The sequence below is a fragment of the Manis javanica genome, chromosome 11 (assembly GCF_040802235.1).
Source record: "Manis javanica isolate MJ-LG chromosome 11, MJ_LKY, whole genome shotgun sequence".
Classification (NCBI taxonomy): Eukaryota; Metazoa; Chordata; class Mammalia; order Pholidota; family Manidae; genus Manis; species Manis javanica.
In genome coordinates this window covers 23,779,395-23,800,322 of record NC_133166.1, presented here as the reverse complement: position 1 = coordinate 23,800,322, position 20,928 = coordinate 23,779,395, and the positions used below count along the sequence as shown (strand labels likewise).

General features: G+C 39.7%; 2 protein-coding genes across 2 annotated transcripts; one reads left to right on the top strand and one right to left on the bottom strand.

Moving 5' to 3' along the window:
* Positions 1–8,203: 8,203 nt before the first annotated feature.
* LOC140844187 (olfactory receptor 52K1-like) lies at positions 8,204–9,233 on the bottom strand. The gene is given in 3 exon segments (XM_073215670.1): positions 8,204–8,852; positions 8,854–8,980; positions 9,068–9,233. Coding segments are annotated over 3 exon segments (942 nt in total).
* Positions 9,234–19,056: 9,823 nt separating this feature from the next.
* LOC140844186 (olfactory receptor 52B4-like) lies at positions 19,057–20,247 on the top strand. Its single transcript, XM_073215669.1, has one exon. It carries the CDS (start codon positions 19,057–19,059, stop codon positions 19,999–20,001), a length of 945 nt encoding a protein of 314 aa, XP_073071770.1. The 3' UTR covers positions 20,002–20,247.
* Positions 20,248–20,928: the final 681 nt, after the last annotated feature.

The following is a 20,928-nucleotide window of genomic DNA, read 5'->3' as shown; positions in this document are numbered from 1 at the left end:
ATCTGTTGAAGAGACTGCCATTTCCCCATTGTATGTCCATGGTCCCTTTATCGAATATTAGTTGACCATATATGTTTGGGTTAATGTTTGGAGTCTCTATTCTGTTCCATTGGTCTGAGGCTCTGTTCTTGTGCCAGTACCAAATTGTCTTTATTACTGTGGCTTTGTAGTAGAGCTTGAAGTTGGGGAGTGAGATCACCCCCACTTTATTCTTCCTTCTCAGGATTGCTTTAGCTATTCAGGGTCTTTGGTGTTTCCATATGAATTTTTGAACTATTTGTTCCATTTCATTGAAGAAAGCTGTTGGTAATTTGATAGGGATTGCATTGAATCTGTGTATTGCTATGGGCAGGATGGCCATTTTGACGATATTAATTCTTCCTAGCCAAGAGCATGGGATGAGTTTCCATTTGTTAGTGACCTCTTTAATTTCTCTTGAGAGTGTCTTATAGTTTTCAGGGTATAGGTCTTTCTTTTCCTTGGTTAGGTTTATTCCTAGGATTTTATTCTTTTTGATACTATTGTGAATGGAATTGTCTTCCTGATTTCTCTTTCTATTAGTTTATTGTTACTGTATAGGAAAGCCACTGATTTCTGTGTGTTAATTTTGTATCCTGCGACTTTGCTGAATTCTGTTATTAGCTCTAGTAGTTTTGGAGTGGAGTCTTTAGGGATTTTTATGTGCAATATCATGTCATCTGCAAATAGTGACAGTTTAACTTCTTCTTTACCAATCTGGATTCCTTGTATTTCTTTCTTTTGTCTGATTTCTGTGTCTAGGACCTCCAGTACTATGTTGAATAACAGTGGGGATAGTGGGCATCCCTGTCTAGTTCCCGATCTCAGAGGAAAAGCTTTCAGCTTCTCCCCATTCAGTATGATGTTGACTGTGGGTTTATGATATCCGGCCTTTATTATGTTGAGGTTCTTGCCCTCTATACCCATTTTGTTGAGAGTTTTTATCATGAATGGATGTTGAATTTTATCGAATGCTTTTTCAGCATCTATGGAGATGATCATGTGGTTTTTGTCTTTCTTTTTGTTGATGTGGTGGATGATGTTGATGGATTTTCGAATGTTGTACCATCCTTGCATTCCTGGGATGAATCCCACTTGGTCATGGTGTACAATCCTTTTGATGTATTTTTGAATTTGGTTTGCTAATATTTTGTTGAGTATTTTTGCATCTTTGTTCATCAGGGATATTGGTCTGTAGTTTTCTTTTTTGGTGGGATCTTTGCCTGGTTTTGGTATTAGGGCGATATTGGCTTCATAGAATGAGTTTGGGAGTATTCCCTCCTTTTCTATTTTTTGAAAAACTTTAAGAAGAATGGGTATTATGTCTTCTCTGTATGTCTGATAAAATTCTGAGGTGAATCCATCTGGCCTGTTGGTTTTGTTCTTTGGTAGTTTTTTGATTACCACTTCAATTTCGTTGCTTGTAATTGGTCTGTTTAGATTTTCAGTTTCTTTCTGGGTCAGTCTTGGAAGGTTGTATTTTTCTAGGAAGGTGTCCATTTCTCCTAGGTTTCCCAGCTTGTTAGCATATAGGTTTTCATAGTACTCTCTAATAATTCTTTGTATTTCTGTGGGGTCCATCGTGATTTTTCCATTCTCATTTCTGATTCTGTTGATTTGTGTTGACTCTCTTTTCCTTTTAATAAGTCTGGCTAGAGGCTTATCTATTTTGTTTATTTTATTGAAGAACCTGCTCTTTGTTTCATTCATTTTTGCTATTGTTTTATTCTTCTCAATTTTATTTATTTCTTCTCTGATCTTTATTATATCCCTCCTTCTGCTGACCTTAGGCCTCTTTTGTTCTTCTTTTTTCAATTTCGATAATTGTGACATTAGATCATTCATTGGGATTGTTCTTCCTTCTTTAAATATGCCTGGATTGCAATATAGTTTCCTCTTAAGACTGCTTTTGCTGTATTCCGCAGTTGTTGGGGCTTTGTGTTGTTGTTGTCGTTTGTTCCCATATATTGCTGGATCTCCGTTTTGATTTGGTCATTGATCCATTGATTATTTAGGAGCGTGTTGTTGAGCCTCCATGTGTTTGTGAGCTTTTTTGCTTTCTTTGTACAGTTTATTTCTAGTTTTATGCCTTTGTGGTCTGAAAAGTTGGTTGGTAGGACTTAAATCTTTTGGAATTTACTGAGGCTCTTTTTGTGGCCTAGTATGTGGTCTATTCTGGAGAATGGTCCATGTGCACTTGAGAAGAATGTGTATCCTGTTGCTTTTGGATGTAGAGTTCTGTAGATGTCTATTATGTTCATCTGTTCTAGTGTGTTGTTCAGTGCCTCTGTGTCCTTACTTATTTTCTGTCTGGTGGATCAGTCCTTTGGAGTGAGTGGTGTGTTGAGGTCTCCCAGAATGAATGCATTGCATTCTATTTCCTCCTTTAATTCTGTTAGTATTTGTTTCACATATGTTGGTGCTCCTGTATTGGGTGCATATATATTTATAATGGTTATGTCCTCTTGTTGGACTGAGCCCTTTATCATTATGAATTGTCCTTCTTTATCTTTTGTTACTTTCTTTATTTTGAAGTCTATTTAGTCTGATACTAGTATTGCAACACCTGCTTTTTTCCCTCTGTTGTTTGCATGGAATATCTTTTTCCATCCCTTGACTTTAAGTCTGTGCATGTTTTGGGTTTGAGGTGAGTCTCTTGTAAGCATATGGATGGGTCTTGCTTTTTTATCCATTCTATTACTCTGTGTCTTTTGATTGGTGCATTCAGACCATTTACATTTAGGGTGATTATTGAAAGGTATGTACTTATTGCCAATGCAGGTTTTAAGTTTGTGGTTACCAAAGTTTCAAGGTTAGCTTCTTTACTATCTTGCTGTCTAACTTAACTCGCTTATTGAGCTGTTATAAACACAGTCTGATGATTCTTTATTTCTCTCCCTTCTTATTCCTCCTCCTCCCTTCTTCATATGTTGGGTGTTTTGTTCTGTGCTCTTTTTAGGAGTGCTCCCATCTAGAGCAGTCCCTGTGCGATGCCCTGTAGAGGTGATTTGTGGGAGGCAAATTCCCTCAACTTTTGCTTCTCTTGGAATTGTTTAATCCCTCCTTCATATTTAAATGATAATTGTGCTGGATACAGTAATCTTGGTTCGAGGCCCTTCTGTTTCATTGCATTAAGTATATCATGGCATTCCCTTCTGGCCTGTAGGGTTTCCGTTGATAAGTCTGATGATAGCCTGATGGGTTTTCCTCTTTAGGTGACCTTTTTTTTCTCTCTGGCTTCCTTTAATACTTTGTCCTTGTCTTTGATCTTTGCCATTTTAATTATTACTGGGACAACTACGACCCCTAGTGGCTTGTGTTGGGCAATTGCATGTAGACTGGGTCTCTGTATCTTGCCCAGCTGGTATGGAGGAAACTCCCTTGTTGTGGGTGTAGCCAGCCTCAGGCTGCTGCTCTGCTGTGGCGGGGCCCCGGAGGGGTAATGGACAAGGGGCTGTTTGGCTGTTTACCTCTGTGAGGGGTCTCAGAGCTGTTGCCCAGGGGGTTAGTGCGCTTGGAGTTCCCTGGAATTTCCAGCTGCTGGACTGTGACCCAGGATGCTTCCGTCCAGCTGTGGCATCCCTGTCCCTTTAAAACTTTCAAAGAGCACTCGATTTTCTTTGTCACTGGGGCGCCGGCTTCAGGACCCACTCAAAGATCTTGCTGCTCTGTTTCCCTAGTTTCCAGCACCCCATGCATGCACTGTGTTTGTGCTCTGGTGTGGATGGCTAGGGCTGGGTAATTAGCAGTCCTGGGCTCCCTCTCCCTTCCTGCTCCAACTCCTCTCCTCCCTCTGGGAGCTGGGGTGAGGGGCGCTTGGGTCTCCCCGGGCTGGGCTTGTATCTTACCTCTTTCACAGGTGCTGGGTTCTCGCAGGTGTGGATGTAGTCTGGCTGTTGTCCTGTGTCTTCTGGTCTCTCTTTTAGGATTAGTTGTTTTTGTTGTATTTTCAAAAATATATATGTTTTTGGGAGGAGATTCCCACTGTCCTACTCATGCCACCATCTTGGCTCTGCCTAATTTCTTTCTTAGTTTTAACAATATTTTTTTGTAGTCTTTGCCAGTGATAAAATCTTACATATAGAAACCCCAAAAAGGAATAATTTTACCTCTTACTGCTCAGTTTGGATGCCTTTTATTTCTATGTCTTGTCTAATTGCTCTAGCTAGGACTTCTAGTACTACATTAAATAGTAGTAGCAAGAGTGGGCATCTTTGTTCCTGATTTTAAAGGAAGAGCTTTAGTTTTTCACATTGAGTGTGATGTTAGTTGTGGACTTTTTGTATATAGTCTTTACCAAGTTGATGAATTGTCCTTCTATTCCTTATTTTATGGGAGATTTTTATCATGGAAGGGTGTTGAATTTTTTTAAATAGTTCTTCTGCATCTACTGAGATAATGTGTAATTTTTATCCTTTAATCTGTTGATATGGCATGTCATATTGGTTTTCATATATTTTCATAAATATGAAATACATTTTATTTATTTACTAATGTTTATAAATAATATATACATAACATTTATAAATAAATATATAAAATATATATATAAATAAATATAAAAAATAAATTTTCATATATAGGAAAATCCCACTTCGTCATGGTGTATGATCCTTTAAATGTACTGTTGGATTTGGTTTGCTCGTATTTTGTTGAAAATTTTCACATCCATACTCATTAGTAATATTGACCTATACTGCCCTAATAAATGCTGCCCTAATAAAATGAGTTTGGAAGATTCCCTACTCTTCCATTTTAAGGTGTATTTTAGAAGGACCATTGTTAATTCTTCTTTAAATATTTGTTAGAATTTACCAACCAATGAAGCCCTCTGTATTATCAGTAATCAGAAACCTTCATTAAAGAAAAGCCCAGGAACAATCTCCATATTAGTTTTGGATCGGTAGGGGCTATTTCCTCATGATTTAGTTTTGGTAGATTATGTTTTAAAAGCGATCTCATATCTCTGTGCCCTGGGTATACATAAATCTGACAGAAATATACTAGATTTAACTCTAACTTTCCTAACTGTTATCCCTTGGATGGAGTGGACTCAATACTCTCCCATGATGAATGATCTTCTGGGTGTTTAGATAAAGCCATTCTTGTAGGATACAGGGGTCTAAGGTCATGATCAGGCTGAAGTGATACAGACTTTACTGAGTGGCTGTGCTTACAATCAGATCATTCAGACAAAAACCAGATAGTTAAGGTTTGTGGGAACAAAATACTTTGCTTTGCTCCTTGATTCCATTCTGAGGGATATAAAGCCTATGTCATGCTGGCAGGGATGAAAAGCACATAGAGTGTAGAGTTACCATAGCTCCAACTGCATTGGAAATAACTTTAGCTCATTTCCATTTGCTTCTTCCTGCCTTTTGTACAGTCAGCATTCATTTATATTTATTCATGTATTTAGCTTTTCTGGTTGTTCTTCACTCCCTCCTACAATTCCTTGTTTTTATCTGGATCATTTTCCTTCTGCCTGAGAAACTACTTTAAGATTTGCTTTTGGTGCAGACCTAATAGAGACATCCTCCACCTATTTTTGTTAGTAAGACTCTTTATCATCTTCATTGTTGAAGTATATTTTTACTAGTACTAGAATTCCCGAGAGATAGTTCTTTCACCCATTTCAAGATAAAATTCTATTGTATTCTGTTTTCTATTACTTATGTGGAAGTAAAATGTAAGTTGAATTATTGATCCCTTGACTATAATGTATCCCTTCTCCCCAACTTGGGTTCATATTAAGATTTTTTTCTTCTTTGCACCTTTGCAATGTGTCTAAGTGTGGTTTTCTTTATCCTGCTTGGAGATACCAGAGCTTCTTGATCACAAAAGGCCTTGTATTGTAGGGACTTTTAAAGGTTCTGCCTTTCTCTTAGAATAAAAGCCACACTTTTGAGCAAAGTAACATAATTTGACATATAGTTTTTAAAGTCTTCTCTGGCTTTTCTGAGACAGCACAAAGGGTGAGGAGAGCAATAAATGACCAAAGAGATGCTGCAATAATGCAAAGAAAAGATGGTGTCTCATAACCAAGGTTGTAGCTGGTAGCCATGTATGTGGTGAGAAAAAAAATCAGATTTTGTATGTATTTGAAAAGTGCCAGTAAGATTTCTCAAAAGATTAAGCAGAGTGTGAGAAGAGAGATTCAAAGATAACAATAAGACTTCTGGCTTGAGCATCAGGAAGGAAGGAATTGTGGGGTCACTGAGCAGAACAAAGTCCTACGCTCAGGCACAGTCCTACTGCTTCATGGATGGTGTGTAGCTCTGCACCCTTAATTGGCATGTTGAGAAGTCCTACCTGTTAGGTGACTGGAAATACTGTAATTAGGCCAAGACTACTGTGCCAAGGTTCTTTTTTCTATCTCATATTCCCTGTGTAAGGGTAAAATTTTATGTGCCTACAGGCTGCTCATATTTCTCATTCACGCTTTGGGTGCCAAACTCAAATAAGCAAATATAGAAGGAAACTTTCCTTTTACTGTTTGTAACTAATCCTGGTCGTCCTAATGATAGATATATTAAGTGGATATGGGATCCTTAATTATGGATTTGTACTAGAAACAAAACCATTACTTCTTCATTGGAGATGGATATGACCTACAGGCTGGTGACATTCCTTCTGTAAGTCATCAGGAGAATAAGCAGACCTCTGTTTTGGAATAGATTCTTTTAAGTCATGCTACTTTCTGTTTATGTATTGTTAGTATTTACTATTTTTTTATGTTTCCCTCCTATTTCAACTATGCTCAGAAGAAGCAAGAAGTTTTGACTATATAGGATTTAAAGGTAAAACATCATTTCCCACGAGTGTATTTATGCATTTTTTTGGTGTCAGAAGGAATGAGAGCAGCTATCGGAAACAAGCTTAAGCAGATTTCTGTGTTCTGGCAACACCCTTCCCTTCTTGACAACTTCCAACCCTTCATAGCCCATCTGTATGGGCTTGGGGATTCTATTTCAAAGCTAAATAATAAGTATATACAGATATATAGAGATAGAGATATGTAATTCCTAAACAATAGTCTCTGAGAGAAATAGGAATCACAGGATAAAAGTAGAAGCATACATTTGTAGAAGATGGTGTGTGATGGTTTGTGTGACCACACAAATCCTAGTTGTCAGCATTAATATTAAGGGAATTCTCTGGTATATAACTTACATTGGATGGAGGCAAAGAGAATCAGTCAATCAAGAATGGATCAATATATCTCCATTTCCCATCTGTTTTGAATACCTAGTTCTTCCACAATATGGGACCTTGAGGTGGGGAGTTCAGAGAACACAACCTATTGCACTTAGCTTTTCCTTCTTTGTCTCGTAGATACTTATGCATCATTGCTGCCTGAACAGTCTGTGTTCCCAGCCCCTTACACAAGCTTGGCACAGATTTGGTGTACTCAATAATATTTTGTGAATGGATTAGTAAATAAATGGGAAATTCACATTCTTAGTGAAAGCATAAGCTAATCTATGCACAGAAGGGGTCATGTGATATGTGAAGAAATGTTAGAGGACAGGCCTTATTCAGTGGTTAATGAGAGGGATTGGAATGAGGATGTAGAGGTCCAAGGAAGTCAAATGATACATAAGCTGATTCAGCTGAAGAACTAAATTTTACCAAGCAAAGCTGTCTGATTCAGAACCTGTGGCCCTGGAGTATCCTGAGCTCCCCTAAACTGGTGAATGTTCAGACAGAGATTGGATGCTACCTGTCAGACTATATAGGCATTCCTGCCTGAGTTGAAATGCAAATTCTTACCCAGATGCTGAGTGAATAGTGCACCAAATCCCAGTGACTTGGGATAGAAACTCAGATTCCCATAATATTTTTTTAGTAAATAAACTTAAAAACATCTTTTCATCTTTTGATGACGTTGCCAAGAGGAAAGTAGGTCAAGGCCTTGTCAAGCCTGATAGAGTGGGCTCTCTGCAAATTGGCAGTGAGCAGTTTGAGCCCAGAGGCAACAGAGTTTATGTACCTGTGAGTCCTGGTTGGGCTGGTGACTCTGAGTTTCAGGACATCACTTTATTTTTGCATTATATTAGGAAAGAGCTAAACATGAAAACTGGCAGCCCTCCACTTCCTATCATGTCCCTCCCTCACTCCAGCATTCAACTTGTCCCACTCATTCTCGACCTGTCCTTCATCCTTCACCTGTCCCTCTTTCTATTTATACAACCTTTCTCAAGAATAGTCGTATGACTTGCTCACGAATCTGCTTGGTCTTAATCCCATAGATGACTGGGTTCACCATGGGTGGGAAGAGCAAATAGAAGATAGCAAGGAGTATGTGGACATGAGGGGCAGCCCAGTGAGCCACACGGTGCATGACTGAGGAGATGACCACAGGTGTGTAGAAGGCTAAGATGGCACCTACATGAGACACACATGTCCCAAAGGCCTTGTAGCGGGCCTCCTGAGAGGCAAGCTGGAGAACTGCCCGAAGGATGAAGATATAAGACAGGATAACACAGAGCAGGTCCAACACCACTATAAACATGGCCACAGCAATGCCGTAGATATTGTTGAAGCGAGTGTCCCCACAGGCCGGCCTTACCACAGCCATGTGCTCACAGTAGCAGTGGGCAATCATGGGGCCTCGGCAGTAGTGGAAGCGCCTGAGCAGAAAGGGGAGTGGGGTCATTAGTGTCATAGCCCGAGCCACAGCAGCCATGCCGATCTTGGTGATAAGGGGCCCGGTCAGGACTGTGGTGTAGTGCAGTGGCTTGCAGATGGCCACATAGCGGTCAAAGGCCATGGCCAGCAGCACAGCTGACTCCATGATAGAGAAGGAGTGGAGAAAGAACATCTGGACCAGACGCGTGGAAATTGATCTCCTGATTTCTGAACCAGAAAATAGCCAGCATTTTGGGCAGTGTTGTAGAAGAGAGGACCAGATCAATGGCTGCCAACATGGCCAGGAAGAGGTACATGGGCTCATGGAGGGCTGACCTCAAACTCATTGTCATGGCATGGGGAAAAGTTTTAGAATCTAAAGATACAGACTCAAGTAGCGATTGTATCATTACTCTACCAGCCTGAATGATGAAGAGGAGGGTGCAGTTGCCAAGCAGCGCTAGAATATAGGCTGAGCAGAAGGGAATGGAGATCCAGACATGCAGGTGGTCTAGGCCTGGGATCCCCATCAACAAGAAAACTGCTGGATGACTGGACGTGATATTGGAGGCTGACATGGCCATTGGAAATTCTCTTCCCCTTGTCTACTTCCACAGGGCCCTTCAGAGAGAATCTGATACCAGTAGAACTATAGTGCTCGAGTTCAAACTCTGATCATTCTCTTGGATTAGTCCTTGATCCCATTTCTAGACATTAAAAGAAATTAGAAAATAATTCTAACATGCATTGTGAAACATTATACATCTCTGCCCTCAAGGTGGTTATAAAATCATTAAGTGATTAGATTAATAAGTATTAAATATTAAATAAGTATTAAATACCAATAGAGCAAATAGCACAGGCAGCCTTCATAAAGGAATTGAGTGGAGGAGGAGCTTTCTGTGGTCTTTGAGAGGCCAAGGACAGCTTTACAAACGACGTAGCTCCCTGCTTAATTCAAATCTTACCTAAGGCAGTAAAAACATTTACTGCATTTCTCCTGCCTCTCAACTCAGGCTACATACCTATTTATAAAGGGGGAGACTCTGTCCTTAAGTGTTAAGCTTGGTTGTATAAAAAGTATTAAGCCTGGAACCTTCTAATTCACTTTCCTCCAAATTCTATAGATTTTCTCTAACAGGGGTTCCACAGCTCTGTATCTGACACTCAGAAATCTCACCAACAAAAGCCCTACCTCTAGCTAACTTGTGAACACAAAAAGCCCTATTGTTTTCCTTCACTTAACTTTAACTTCCATCTATATGTACTTCTGTACATGCTACTTACCTTCCTTTTTAACATTCATGACATTCAAAGATATTATTCAAATAAGGTAATATTTTAAAATATGCAGCACAGTTGATGAGTAGATAAAATATTGTGTTATTATGGAGTATTATTCAACCATAAACAATAAAGAAATCCCTCTACTTGCAGCACCGTGAATGTACTTTCTAAGACTGGCCCAGGAAGAAACAAAATATGAGCAGACCAACCATCAGCAATGAAATTGAATTGGTAATCAAAAAAATCCCAAATAACACAAGATTTGGACCGGATGGCTTCACAGTTGAATTCTACCAAGCATTTAAAGAAGAGCTGATAACCATCCTTCTTAAAGTATTCCAAAAAGTAGGAGGGCATACTTCCAAACTCATTTTATGAGGCCAGCATTACTCTAATACCAAAACCAAACAGATACTTAAAAAAAATTTATAGACCAATATTCCTGATGAACATACATGCAAAATTCTCAACAAAATATTAGCAAACTGAATTCAAAAATACATGAACTGGATCATCCATTATGACAATGTGAGATTTATTCCAGATATGGAAGGATGAAATAATCATACATCAATCAATATCATATGTGACATTAACAAAAAGAAGGATAAAAGTCACATGATTATTACCTCAATAGAAGGTAAGAAAGCATTTGACAAAATTAAGCATCCATTCATGATAAAAACTCTAAACAAAATGCGAATAGAGTGTATGTACCTCAACATAACAAAGGCATATATGACAACCCCACCATACTTCATAGTGAAAAGCTGGAAGCTTTTCCTCAAAGATCAGAAACAAGACAAGGATGTCCACTTTCAGCACTTTTATTCAACATAGTACTTAAAGTCCTACCCACAGCAGTTAGACAACACAAATAGATAAAAGGTACCCAAGTTGGTAAGGAAGAAAGAAGTTAAACTGTCACTATTTTCAGATGACTTGTGATCATACATAGAAAACCCTAAAGACACCACCAAAAAGGTATTAGAACTAATAACTGAATTCAGCAAAGTAGCAGGACACAAAATTAATACACAGAATACTGTTGCATTCTTATATACTAACAATGACCTAACAGAAAGAGAAATCAGGAAAACAATTCCATTTGCAGTTGCATCAAAAAGAATAAAATACCTAGGAATAATCCTAACCAAGGAAATGAAAGACTTGTGCTCTGAAAATGATAAGAGACTCATGAGAGAAATTAAAGAAGACATAAAAACGTGGAAATCTATCCCATCCTCATGGATAGGGAGAATTAATATTGTGAAAAATGGCCATTCTGCCCAAAGCAATTTATAGATTCAATGTAATCCCTATCAAAACACTAGTACAAATAGTTTCAAAGTTCATATGGAACTACAAAAGATCCTGAATAGCCAAAGCAATCCTGAGAAAGAAGAACAAACCTGGAGGGATTATACTAGCTGACTATAAGCTATAGCACAAAGCTACAGCAACCAAAACAGTATGGTGCTGGCCCAAGAACAAACCCATAGATCAATGGAACACAGCCAGATATAAACCCACACATACATGGTCAATTAATATACAAGAAAGAAACCATGAATATACAACGATGAAAAACAGTTTCTTCAATACTGATGTTGAGAAAACTGGACAGCAATACACAAGAGAAACTGGATTACTGTCTAACTCCATACACAAAGTAAACTCAAAATGGATCAAAGTTCTGAATGTAAGACATGAAATCATAAAACTCTTGGAGAGAAACATGGGCAGAAATCTCATAAACAGAAACATGACCAACTTTTCCTGGACACATTTCCTTGGACAAGGAAAACAAAATAAAAAATGAACAAATGGGACAACATCAATTAAAAAGCTTTTGTACAGCAAAGGACACCATAAGCAAAACAAAACAGCAATCTACATTTTGGGAGAATGTATTCATACATGATTCATCTGATAAGGGGTTAACAGCCAAAATATTTAAAGAACTCATTTGCCTCATTACCCAGGAAAGACTAACCTGATTAAAAATTGGGTAGAGGAGAGAACCAAGATGGCGACGTGAGTAGAGCAGTGGAAATCTCCTCCCAAAACCATATATATTTTTGTAAATACAACAAATAAAACTAATCCTAAAAGAGAGACCAGAAGACACAGGATCACAGCCAGACTACATTGACACCCGTGAGAACCCAGGGCCTCAGGAAGGGTGTAAGATACAAGCCCCAGCCCAGCGGTACCCACGCGTCCCTCACCCCAGCTCCCGGTGGGAGGAGAGGAGTCAGAACGGGGAGGGAGAGGGAGCCCAGGACTGCTCAACCCCCAGCCCCAGCCATCCGCACCAGAGCGCAGACACACAGTGCATGCGGGGGTCCTGGATACTAGGGAAACTGGACAGTAAGACCTGTGGGCAGGTCCCTGCAGCCGGTGCACACAGGACAAAGAAAAGTGAGTGCTTTTTGAAAGTCCTAAAGGGACAGAGACCCCACAGCTGGATGGAAGCATCCTGGGACACTTAGCCCAGCAGCTGGGAATCTGGGGAACTCTGGGCACCTGAACTGCCACAGCGCAGCACAGAGGCCCCTCACTGTGATAAACAGCCTCCCGCCTGTTCCCCCTCCAATGCAGCTCCACCATATTGGACAAGCAGCATGAGGCCGGCCACACCCACAGCAACTGCAGAGCTAGATAAACTCCATAGCGGCTGGGCAATATCAGAAGCCCCATCTGCATGCAGCTGCCCAGCACAAGCTGCTAGAGGCCACTGTTCTCCCAGGAGAGGAAGGCCTCAAACTGGCAAGAAGGGACTCTCTCTTACCCAACACACGCACCAGCCCCCCACAATATCTATTGCCATGAAAAGGCAGAAGAAATTGATACAGACCAAGATCACAGAGGCAAACCCTGAGAAGGAGATAGACCTAACCAGTCTTCCTGAAAAAGAATTAAAAAATAAAGCTCATAACCATGATGATGGAGCTGCAGAGAAGTATGCAAGAGCTAAGGGATGATGTCTAGAAGGAGATTACAGAAATGAAACAATCTCTGGAAGAATTTATAAACAGAATGGATAAGATGCAAGAGGCCATTGATAGAATAGAAACCAGAGCACAGGAACGCATAGAAGCTGACGCAGAGAGAGATAAAAGGATCTCTAGGAATGAAACAATATTAAGAGAACTGTGTGACCAATCCAAAAGGAACAATATCCGCATTATAGGGGTACCAGAGGAAGAAGAGAGAGAGAAAGGGATAGAAAGTGTATTCGAAGAAATAATTGCTGAAAACTTCCCCAAACTGGGGGAAGAAATAATCGAACAGACCACAGAAATACACAGAACCCCCAACAGAAAGGACCCAAGGAGAACAACACCAAGACACATAATAATTAAAATGGCAAAGATCAAGGACAAGGAAAAAGTTTTGAAGGCAGCTAGAGAGAAAAAGGTCACCTATAAAGGAAAACTCATCAGGCTATGATCAGACTTCTCAACAGAAACCTTACAGGCCAGAAGAGAATGGCATGATATATTTAATGCAATGAAACAGAAGGGCCTTGAACCAAGGATACTGTATCCAGCACGACTATCATTTAAATATGAAGGAGGGATTAAACAATTCCCAGACAAGCAGAAGTTGAGGGAATTTGACTCCTACAAACCACCTCTACAGGGTATTTTAGAGTGACTGCTCTGGATGGAAGCACTCCTAAGACTAAATAGATGTCACCAGATAAAATGAAATCACAGCAAAGAAAGCAGACCAAACAAATACTAACTAAAGGCAAAAAATAAAATCAACTACCCACAAAAGCAGTTAAAGGAAGCACAAAAGAGCACAGAATTAAACAACCAACATATAAAGAGTGGAGAAGGAGGAATAAGAAGGGAGAAAAATAATGACCAGACAGTGTTTAAAATAGCTTAATAAGCAAGTTAAGTTAGTAAGATACTATAGAAGCTAACCTTGAACTTTTGGCAACCACGAATCTAAGGCCTGCAATGGCAATTAATACATATCTTTCAATAATCACCCTAAATGTAAATGGACTGAATGCACCAATCAAAAGACACAGTAACAGAATGGATAAAAAAGCAAGACCCATCTACAGGCTGCTCACCTCAAACCCAAAGACTATAGGAACAAAGAAAGACTGAAGGAACAAAACACAGCAGAATCATAGAACCTTAGAATGGACTAACAGTTACCAAAGGGAAAGGGACTGGGGAGAAATGGAGGGAAGGGAGGTATAAGGGTGGGAAAAAGAAAGGGGACATTACAATTAGCATGTATAATGTGGGCAGGGGAATGGGGAGGCCTGTGCAACATAGAGAAGACAAGTAGTTATTCTACAGCATCTTACTATGCTGATGGACAGTACTGTAATGGGGTTTGTGGGGGGATTTGGTGAAGGGGGGACCTTCATAAACATAATATTCTTCATGTAATTGTAGATTAATGACAACAAAATAAATTAATTAATTAATTTTAAAAAATTGGGTAGAGGACCTGAACAGACTTTTTGCCAAAGTGGAACTACAGATGGCCATGTATTTCCATGGACAAATACATATCATGGAACATGAAGAGATGCTCCACATTGCTAATCATCAGGAAAATAGAAATCATGACCTCAGTGAGATATCACCTCACACCAGTCAAAATGGCCACTATCCAAAAGACAAGAAACAAAAAGTGTTGGTGAGAATGTGGCAAAATAGGAGCTCTCCTATACTGTTAGTGGGAATGTCAGTTTGTGCAGCAACTGTTGAAAGCAGTATAGAGGTTCCTCAAAATCTAAAATAGAAATGCCATTTGACCCAGTAATTCCTCTTCTAGGAATTTTCCCAAAGAAAACATAATCTCTGATTTTAAAAGTTATATGTACCTTATGTCAATTGCTGCATTATTTGAAATGAGCAAGAAATAGAAGCAACCTTAGTGTCCATTAGTAGATGAATAGAGGAAGTGGAGGAAGTGATACATATACACAATGGAATATTATTCAGCAATAAAAAAGATATTCTGCCATTTGCAACAACATGGATAGATCTGGAAGGTATCATGCTCAGTGAAATAAGCTGGGTGGAGAAAGACAAATACCATTTATTTCACTTATTTGTGGAATATAATTAGAAAGCAAAAAAGAATGAACAAAATATAAGCAGACTCATAGTAAGAAATGACTAGTGGCTACCATGGGAGAAGGGTTGGGATGGGTTGGTGAGGAATGTGAAGGGGATGAAAAGGCACAAAAAATTCTTAATCATAATATAAGTTGGTCATGGAGATAGTAGTACATCATGGAGAATATAGTCAGTGATTTTGCAACATCTTTCTATGTCGTCAGATAGTAACAGCACTGTAGGGGTGAGGATGTAAAGACCTGAGTAACTGTTAAACCACTGTGTTGTATACATCACAGTAAGATTGTATATCAATGATAATTCAATACAAAAATGAAAAAAAATAACTAGGCTCAGCCATAAAATTAATAACAAATTAAACGTAGAACATTTGACAACCAAAGGAAGAGGCACTACAGAATGTTTTTCATAGTTGACCTTGACTCATGCAGCTAGTGTAAATAGATCTTAAAAAGACATTAAGTCATGTAAATATTTACATCATTATTATAAAACCCAACGTTTAAACTACTTTAATCATATGGTGTATATTGAATTTTAAGTTTGTCTAACGTGTGTAGGAATATATTTGTCATCCTCAGCATTTAAAACTAATTTATATGTTAATTTCAAATAACTTCAAATGCTGAAAGAATGAATGCAAATTCCCATGAAATGGAAAGAAAAATTTTTGTTCAGTAAAGCTATCAGTTTATTACATGGAAAAATGCACATGTGCCCACAGTCCAGGAATAGTGTGGAGGATGGGGTGGTGTGGACGGGGTCGGGAGCCACAGTGATGTGGCCTGAATGTTGGGTGAGAGGGTGTTGTTGAATGAACAGCCCTAGTCTGCGCTCCCTGCGGTACAGTCGTCCCTGAGCGCTAGAGGCAAATCATAAAACCTCAGCTCCCAGGCTCCCCTCACTCTGCAAGTTCTGCTGTTAGTAATCTGATTACGTCCACTTGAAGCAAGTGAGTAAAACTTTATTGCTGTGGGGTGAAATATGGGGAGAAAAACTTGCTCCTGACTATATTTTATGGAGTACAAAATAGGCTGAAAATATTCTTTTTCATTTTGGAGTGCAATAGGTCCGGTTGGAGAGAATAGAGCAGTTGTATATTATATGCTGGAGCCATTTGTACAAACTCAGAAAAAATGAAATTGTGCAATTGTGTGTATTTCTTTCAGATTCCATGTTCAGTGACATCATGCTAGTAGTTTACAATGGGCCATGGTGGGAGCATATACAGCATGGAAATGGCAAACAAAAAAAAACGAAAAAAAAACAGGCTTTGCTTTATTTTATTGAATTGCATTTATTTATTTTTTTATGAGCCTGTTCACCAGCACTGGGCCAGAGTCACAAGCATGGACTGTCTCAGTGGAAGCGAAAGTGCTCTCTGGGAGGGGAGAGCGTGGAGACATTGGCTCGAACTTCACTGTAGCTGTCATTGTGCCACGGAGCGTTGAGCCCCTTCAGAGGAAGTTTGACATTGGCAGCAGATCCTGATTAGCGTAAACATTTCAGCCTGGGAAGGGACTCATTCACGGTCCCTTCATGACCCTTTCTACCTCCCATCCAGTATTTATCATTGAGAAATTACTCTGTACGTCAGTGTGCTGGATGGTGGGAGCATACATTTTTAGAAGACCTCAGATTGCTCACCTCACATCAATAGGGAAATGTTGACAGTGTGTTAGTATCTCTTAGATAGGGGCTCCGGTGATTGGACTTGTGAAATCAGAGGGAAGAGAGTGACCTGTGGACATATGCATCATGAGGCAGACTGGGAGAAGGCCCTGGGTTGGGGAAGTTTGCTGCATAATGCATACCAGATACAGAGGCAAGTTGTCCAGGGGACTCAGGTGCCTGGATCAGAGCTGCAGAAACCACCGTGGGGCATTTGAGAAGATTTTTAAGGGGGCTTGAACTATACAAGGAGCCACTCCGGTTCATGCAACTTCACCCAGAGAGCAGCCCCAGGTGGCAAGCTCCTCAACCTGTGTTCTGTTCCCCCATTAAAGAAAATCCTCTTTGCTGCTCCCAAAGTAGCCAAAGCCCATCACCGTCTTCAAGGTGGTCCTCTGCGGCTGCTCTTCAGTGACTTGTTTGCTTTGTCTGCATCTCCTTTGCCTGCTATGCCTTTCTCAGTATAGTGGCACACACGCCTGTCCCCCAGTCCCAGTGGCATTTCCTATTGATTTTGGTTTTCTGCATCTCCTCCAGGAGGATGGCTTTCCTCGGGCACTGTGTCTGCTCACTGTGGTTGTAGTCATGGACTGACTGAGGCACGTCCTCACACGCCTCTTCTGGGCTCCGCTTATGTGACTTTATTTCTGGCACAGTTTTAGCCATTTCTTAGCAGTAACACAAGAATGAAAATAGTGGATTTTCTACTCTTCTACTCTAGACATTAAGTTTCAAGTAAATGCATAATAATAATAATGCATTTACCATATAAATGCATAAATATAGGTGGTAGTTTACCTGTGCTTTGGATCCCCTGAATGTCTGCACTTCACCCTATCTGTGTTCTGCAGCAAACTCACACCCTGCAATTCACTATCAAGTTAAACATCCCCTGGAGAGGATGCAGAGAGTTTAGGTCCCAGAGGTTTGCCCTGAGATGAAAATTTTTGCCTTTATAGTTAATAGTTCTTGACTGTTTAGGAGAATAATGAGCTCTCTATTCACGAAATCATCTGTTTTTCTTTTAGAATCTGAACCACTTTAACTTTTTTTTCATCTTCTTCCCCACTCCTTTTAGCTTGGGCTCACTTGCTCTGTATTCATGTTAGTACCTGGTTCTGAATGCGTAGTACACTGGACAATAGAGCCATTTCTCAAATTCTGGGCTTTCTACTGGCTTGGAGATAGGATGCACAGTGTATTATATCCTTACCAAAAATTTACCCTTTTTGTTTTTAGAGACATTACCAAGGAAGCAAGTATGAAAAGCTGATGGAGAATCAATTATAAACAACTACATAGTGTTTGTAATATTTTCTCTGCTCTTTATTCCATGGTAGACGTGATCAATATAGCTACCTGCTGAGGGGTTGCCTTTGTTATTTTTTATTGAGGTATACTTGGTATACAATATTATGTTGCTTTCAGGTGTACAGCATAGTGATTTGAAAACTACATACTGATGGTTGACAAAGTTCACTGCCTTTGTTTTACTAACTCACCCTTCTTTAGGACAGGAGGGTATCACTATTCAGAACACAGAAAGTTTGGAATCAATTGGGGGAATCATTGACAAGTAGTCACATATGCTCCGATCCATGGGATAGGTACCTTGCTATTAGACTCCATGTGAAAGCAGGGTTAACTTATGCAGGTAGTCAGAATGTGTCATGCAGATATTGAGATACTGAGAAGTGACCCCCATAGGGGTAATTCTCTCAGCAGAACAAATCACGAAGATGAGAGGACTTCTCCAGGATGCTGAAGGCATTGGGATCAAGGGTGTGAAAACCTTTGTGAGGCATGTGAGAAGTTCTTTGGGGTGACCTTGGATTAGACAGCCAACCACTGTGGTACATGAAAGTTCACCTATGGGCCACAGTTTGTTCCCTGAGCTCCTGAGCTCTTCCATAGTGCCTGTCATATGAAAAGTTCTGTTTGCCTCTCCTTCCAACTATTGACATAATAGGCTGTCTTCAAGGGTAACTTCAGGTACCTTACCATTCTTAAAATCTTCACAACTACAGAAAGTATTACTTTATTTATTTATTTTTTTTGTTACTGCATGAGTTTAAGATGTTAACATAATAACTTTATTTTCTCACAGTGTATAAATACAATCTAGTTTTTGTGATTAAGAGCTCATTTAGAGAACAAATTGTCTTATTTGTCTCTATATATAACAGAGCTCCTGACATCCTCTGAATTAAGTGGGATCAGGAAAGTGCCAAAACTGTTGATGATATCAAGGAAAATCTTGTAATATAATCTGTATTTTACTTTGTCTCTGAACACAGATGGTGGAGTCCCAGTGGCCTCACCAGACATGACTACTTTAAACCACACCGGTGTCAGCCACACAGTCTTCCACTTGCTGGGCATCCCTGGCCTTGAGGACAAGCACATGTGGATTTCCATCCCCTTCCTCATTTCCTATGTCATCGCCCTGCTTGGGAACAGCCTGCTCATCTGCATCATCCTCACAAAGCGCAGCCTTCATGAGCCCATGTACCTCTTCCTCTGCATGCTGGCCGGAGCAGACATTGTCCTCTCCACGTGCACAGTGCCTCAGGCCCTGGCCATCTTCTGGTTCCGTGCTGGGGAGATCTCCCTGGGTCGCTGCATCACTCAGGTATTCTTCCTCTCTTCTACTTTCATGTCTGAGTCAGGGATCTTGATGGTGATGGCATTTGACCGCTACATTGCCATATGCTACCCACTGAGATACACCACTATCCTTACAAATAAGTTGATTGGGAAAATTGGTGTGACTGTCCTTCTGAGAAGTTATGGTACAGTTATTCCCATAATATTTCTTCTGAAAAGATTGACTTTCTGCAGAAGTAACATCCTCTCAAACACTGCTTGTAAGCACATTGTTCTGGCGCGTGTTTCCTGTGATGACATTCGAGTAAATATCTGGTATGGCATTTTTGTCATATCGTCAACCTTGGTCATAGATGTTATGTTAATTTTTGTTTCCTATGTGCTGATTCTCCGTGCTGTCTTCTGCATGCCATCCCGAGATGCTCGTCTCAAAGCTCTCAACACATGTGGCTCCCATGTGTGTGTCATCCTCCTCTTTTATGGGCCTGGGATCTTCTCAGTGCTCACTCAGCGATTTGGACGCCACATCCCACCCCATATCCATGTCCTGCTGGCCAATGTCTACACTCTGGTTCCTCCTATGCTGAACCCCATTATTTATGGGATCAAGACCAAACAGATCTGGGACCAGATGGCTCATGTGTTCTTTTCACAGCAGAAATGAATGTGATGATGAAAACTAACATTGTACATTTCTCACTAATTTTTTCCATGCATGAAGTGAGCTTTAGCATCAGAATGTGAGAATGTACAGCTGAGAAATGAGTTAAATGACTCCAGGTGTTGTTGCCTCTAGATCAATGGCATTGGGACAATTATGGTTCCTTCTTCCTTCAAACCCTAATCAGTCATTAGATGTCAGTGTCTTTTGGTGCTTAGTTTTCTACTCATGGAGTTAAGGACTAGGTAAGTTTACATCTTTAGGTCACTTAAGCCTCTATATCCTCAGACTGGCTATTGAATTAATATGAACTGGAGACAGTAGTAGCTCTTCATGGATAGTTGCTGAAGTAGTCTTTTCTGATGTCTTTTAAGCTGTAAATAGCTGTACATGTTTCATTCCATTTACAAACATTTCTTCTGCCATTGTCCCTAATGCCCTCAGAATATTCAAATGATTACTTTTCACACAAATTATTACAAAATATCATGTTTCTTAAAACTTTAGCATAAAGTGTACGTTTATTAATATATATACATTTTTGTATCTCTTGGTACACAAAATAGAGCAAAATTTATTATTTCTCACATTCATGACATTTTTATTCATACTGTTAATCACTTGGAAATAAATATTTAACAACAGTCCACTGGTTGGCAAAAATAATACATATAATAATATAGTAAGCAATGTTTAACCAAAGATTATGGTGAAGTAGAAGTAAGAAATGATTTCCACAGAGTAACAAACACTGCCTGAATTGATGACAGCATATGTATCATGTAAAATACAGTTGAGCAGTGAGAAATAAGCACACAGGATGGATCTATGTCTTTGGTGATGTACCTATGCTCTAAATATGTTTATAGGATAGAGAAGTACATTCCAAATCACAAAGTTCAATATTGCTCACTAAAAAATATATATTCT

Coding starts and splice junctions, on each gene's coding strand:
- LOC140844186 (XM_073215669.1), top strand. CDS start 19,057: ATGACTACTTTAAACCACACCGGTGTCAGCCACACAGTCTTCCACTTG.